This window comes from Ciona intestinalis, unplaced genomic scaffold, assembly GCF_000224145.3.
Source record: "Ciona intestinalis unplaced genomic scaffold, KH HT000103.2, whole genome shotgun sequence".
NCBI lineage: Eukaryota > Metazoa > Chordata > Ascidiacea > Phlebobranchia > Cionidae > Ciona > Ciona intestinalis.
Genome location: NW_004190425.2, coordinates 147,233 through 152,259, shown reverse-complemented (window position 1 = coordinate 152,259; position 5,027 = coordinate 147,233). Strand labels below are relative to the sequence as shown.

General features: G+C 33.9%; 1 protein-coding gene across 5 annotated transcripts in view; it reads right to left on the bottom strand.

Moving 5' to 3' along the window:
• The window catches only part of LOC100178769, a 9,499-nt gene that overhangs the window by 1,816 nt on the left and 2,656 nt on the right, over positions 1-5,027 (bottom strand). For 3 of the 5 annotated variants that reach the window (XM_018815816.2, XM_018815817.2, XM_026838670.1), the window contains 7 exons: positions 3,820-3,921; positions 3,490-3,607; positions 3,229-3,322; positions 2,850-2,889; positions 2,581-2,627; positions 2,370-2,528; positions 2,064-2,175 (listed from right to left, as the gene is read on the bottom strand). In XM_018815816.2, the coding sequence (XP_018671361.1) occupies positions 2,064-2,175; positions 2,370-2,528; positions 2,581-2,627; positions 2,850-2,889; positions 3,229-3,322; positions 3,490-3,607; positions 3,820-3,921 (672 nt within the window). Of the gene's footprint in view, positions 1-1,041; positions 1,300-2,063; positions 2,176-2,369; positions 2,529-2,580; positions 2,628-2,849; positions 2,890-3,228; positions 3,323-3,489; positions 3,608-3,819; positions 3,922-5,027 lie in introns of those variants that run through there. The other 2 variants (XM_026838669.1, XM_009863210.3) reach the window with 2 other exon arrangements.

Here is a 5,027-nt window from a genome sequence, read left to right as displayed (position 1 = left end):
TTGCTCTGATATTATCTATAACGTTCGCATGTGTAGCAATGTGACGTTATCTCATACAATCGAATATCAAAAATTAACTGCGGTCGTCTTTTTAACCATTTTTGCTACACACGGTGAGTAGATTTAACTCGATTATGACTTAATGATGTTTACTGAGATAAAGTTGGGTAGTATCACAAAAAATAACAAAGAACAAGGAACGTAATTCTAACGTGTTTTTTACATCCACGATGTAGCTAATAACGGACGCGTCAATGGACATTATGACGCAATTGACCGCATATAAATTGTTGTTACGTCGGAAAATAAGCTTCGCTGTCGTAACCCAATAACATGACAGCGTACGTGGTAATTTAAAAATTTAAATAAGTTTTTACAACGGGGGGGTTTTACAGTAAAAAGGGGGGGGTTGTAGCAAAAATTTTTTTGCGCCTTCGGCGCAAGTCAGAACCCCCCCCTTTCAACTCGTCTATTTGCGCCAGTGGGTATGATCATATATTATTATGTAAACTAAGCTGATTGCTGCTAGTCTTAATCGCCAACGTAAAGTACCCTGTTAAACCACACTGTACGCCGAAAACCAGTCAAAATACTAATTTACTCCACATTAATTCCTAGAATATAACAAGATTTATATTAGAAATTATATTTTATATGTTAAAACAACCGCTATACGTGTTTTTTAGCTTTGTATCGCTTACAAGAACTAAATGAACACATGCCGACCATGCATTTGTATAGGCAATTCACGCTCTGTGGGCTCCGTAATGGCGGACAAGAGCGCCGTTTCCTAACATGGTCTATACTAACTTTGGTTTCGGTAATGTGTAAATCACTGAAATCGGACATTGTGTAAAGCTGTGCTTCTATGGGTGCGGCAATTAATAATGAATGGAACTTGCTTTAACTTTGCGTGGCAGGAAAACGGCAGTCGTTGTAACACGGGTGTTCTGCTTCATACCCCTTGTGCCAGCTTATGAGTTACGTATGTTACTTTGTAGGTATTTATTTTTGGGGATTTTTCTTTTTTTATGTGTGGCTGATAACTTGGACAACCCATTAGTGAATACTGGGCTGTAGCAATTGTCGTTAAGTGTCTTGCCCAAGGAAGCATACGCATGCAATGGTAGCAGCGACAAGCCTTGAATCCATTACCTCTAGATTAGAGGCAGGTGCACTAACCAACTATGCCGGAGAAATAATTCCGGCGCCGGAAAATAAGGAGAAAAGGCGTACGAGAACACCTTTGGTATTAGTGAGAAGGCCGCCCATTAAAATCGCACAGAAAACGTGGTTTTCCTACAAATGAACACGCGTGGTTTACGATCAAAGAGACACATAAGTCAAAGAGTTTTCTGAATTGCAATGTTGCAGGATGACAAGATGTACATTTCATGTAAAAAAATAACCAAATTTATTTAGAATTGTTACAGGAATCTTTTTTTTTCGCTCTCAATTGTGAAACTCGCGTAACTGTTGGTTGTATATACTATAAACAAGATCGTTTTATAAACGGAAGGTCACAAAATTAGTTTTCTAGTGCATTTAGTAGTGTGTGAAACAATTCGCTGGTAGAGAATTTTCGAATTCGATCGAATATGAACAAATATGCACCAAACAACAACAAATACTCTGAACCAGATTTGATTAGGCCCAATTCTAAATATTAATGAAGGTAACTTATTTATCCCCACATGGCAGGGAAACAACACTCATTATATAGTATCGTGGCTTGTGGGGTAACATGGGATACCGTTAGCACCTAAATCTCATATTTCCTGGTTGTGTTTTGAACAATTACCAACAATTTTTTTTCCAATATTATCCCACCCGACTATAACACAGTTTTTTGTTTCGCATTTCTTGTGGTCACTTATGAGTTACCATATATGTAATCTATGGTTGGCGATTTATAACCCATGAAGGACCACTGATTTCTATTGGAAGTTGATAACACGTCCGTTTATGCACGTAGCCATAATGTTAACGTCTTTGTATAATTACAAATTATATAAATGTGATACCTATTTACAATTAAGATATATTTTATACATAATACTTACTATGTTGTAAGAATGAGACATTGCTAAGTGGTGAGTCGAAGTCATTACTTTCTTCACACAAGTTGTTGCTAAACTGCTTCATTTCAGTTTCACTATCTTCACTAAATATTATCTAAAAACAAAATACTTAAATATAACTCTCATTTTATTGCTCACAAATACTTTGCTACAGTAAAAATATTGTTATTAAAATTTTTGGTCACATTTTATTGCACAAAACCACATTTGTGCACATTCAACTCAAACCAGCTTACACATATGAAAGGTTTATAATCAATACTCAATAGGTTTATTTATCTAACTTACATCCAGAGGTAAATTTCCTATTTCATTATTCCAGCTGCCATTTGCTTTATAACTTGAATGTTGCAAATTATAAATTTGAACATTTGACATATTTGTACAGCTTGGTTTGTCACTGACATCAGGTTGAATTGTTTTTATTAAATCTTCTAACATCAGCTTCTAAAATTAACTCATTAGTTTTCTTTAATTATTTATTTAAAAATAACTCAACTTTTTTGGGGGGTATGCATTTCTCAAATCCCACTTCATTTGGTGATACTGCAAAATATGTGAAAAATTGTAATAATAATAGAAATTATTTTCGCATGGCAGAACAACGGCAGGTGTTATTTATTTACAGGTGTTTAGCGCACCTTGTATATAACTTTGTGGGTTTAGTTTATGAAGGTATTTTTAACGTATTACTAGCCCTTAGTACTGTTTCACTACCACTACACAGTGATCAAAACAGTAAAATATTTTATGCTAATAAAAACTTACCTAGATGAAATCGTTTAGATCTGGTTTCTGGCAAAATCCTCTATAAATAAAAAAACAAACATAAACAGCTGTGAGATTCATCATTTATTAAAGAGGCATAACAACAAAAATAGGTATATGTCTTTTGGCAAGACACAACGACAAAAGCTTCAACCCAGCGTTCACTAATGGGTTGTCTAAATTGTCAAAACAATCACACACAACCAAAAAGTTAGATGTGGTAACTTGTAAGCTGGCAAGAGGTGTATGAAACAGAACATCAGTGTTTTAAACACTGTTGTTTTCCAGCCAGGTGAAGATAAAGCTTACATTCACTTATTCATTCATGCGAGGATACATAAGTTACAATCATTAATACATAAAACAATCAAATCATTACATCTATCCGTGCATCAGAGATATCATGTTTGTTTTCTTCAAGTTGAGCATCTGATGCAACTTTGTTCAAGGAACTCCTAATGTTTTCAAAGAACCTGTTTTTAATTATAACTTTTAACTTGTGTTTTTTATCGCGTCATAGCCTAATTGTTAGTTTGCCTTTCTTTAGTCTAGACTAGAGAGATTACAGTTCAAGGTACGTCGCTGTTATTTTCCTGGCAAATTAAACAGGTGTAGCCGTGTAGGTTGAAAAAATGTTTACCTCAAACTACTTTTATCTACTTGCAGAACACTTGTGAAACTAGATAGAGCGAGCGAAAACCGGTCCTGGAGTGTTGCAAAGAAGTGGCTGTCAACACAATTTTGCTGCGATTCATCAACTAAATAAATAAAAACATTACTTATATGGTAGTAAGTGTTTAACAAGTAAGTTATAGTTGAAACATAGAATTCAGGTAAGTTTTCAGTAAACTGTTTGGAAAAAATTGGTTAAATCCAATAGTCATTAAACAAAACAGTTAAAAGGAAACTGTAGATAATGCGTTTAAATATTGCTAAAAAATATATGTAACTAAAAACTACTTAAACGTACATAGGAATATCCAACCTGATTCATCTTCAGAGTTTTTATAAGGAATTATGTTTTCTTTGTCTGGCAGGTGATGTAATGATGTGTCTCGTTCCCTTACTACGTCTTTAAAAAATTAGGGCAAAAAACAAGGTTTTCTACGAGATATCTATAAACCAGGTTTCGATCAACATTGCTTAAACGAGCATACCAACGAAAATCAAAAATTGTTTATAGATACAAATACTGGAATGTGATCTAAAGGTACTTCAAAACTGGAAACAGCTTTAAAAATGCGTAAAAATTTAAAAAATTTCTAAAAATTCTAAAAGACTAAAGAAATAAAAAAAATCCAGGTTTGGTACAATAAATGCTTCTTCTTTAAAAATACATAAAAAAAATTACAAAATAGTCATAGACTTTATTAAGTTTTAATTTTTCCATTTGAACCCAGCTACACTAGATTATGCCGTTTTAAACTTGGTTTAAAAAAGGCAAGAAAATTTAAATTATTTTCAATTGGTTAACGAACTAGAGACCATCAAAGTGTAACAGTGGCGCAACCAGCGTGTTCAAAAGGGGACTGTCATATTTACGTCCAGTTAACGTTTATCTCTGACGCGATAAAATACCCCCCTTATTGGTTGTGCAGACGAATGTACATTCTACTTTACGCGGTAAATTAACTACTACATCTACATTGGTAAAAAGACGTATCTAAATTAGTAAAAACAAATGAAACATTGGTGACAGTTTTACGCATGTCCATCGTAGATAATTTAACGAATATTTTCAACAGAATACCTTTGATAATCCATTACGATTGTTACATCATAAACGAGATTGTTGATAAACAATCGTGTTTTATTCTCTCCCATACGATCAGTAGTTCTGTGGTTTTATCAAGTTTACACCAAACGATCGCAAATGATCTTTTAGTGATTGTTATAATTATAAGCATTATTTTATTTCACATACATTACGTTGAGCGTGACATTTCATGCTATCTATATTCCCTATTATAGTGGTTTCCAACTTTTTTAAACCTAGGCGTTGCTTCATGCGCGTACAAAGTATTTTTCCAAGCCTATCTTTACTTCTTGGCATACGTTAAAAGGGCTAATATCCAACCTGTTTTCAAGCACTTGCAGGCTAAATAATCTAGGGGGACAATCGCTATTATGACGCCAATAATCAACGTGTGAATTGCTATTATGTCGTAATCAGTTGTC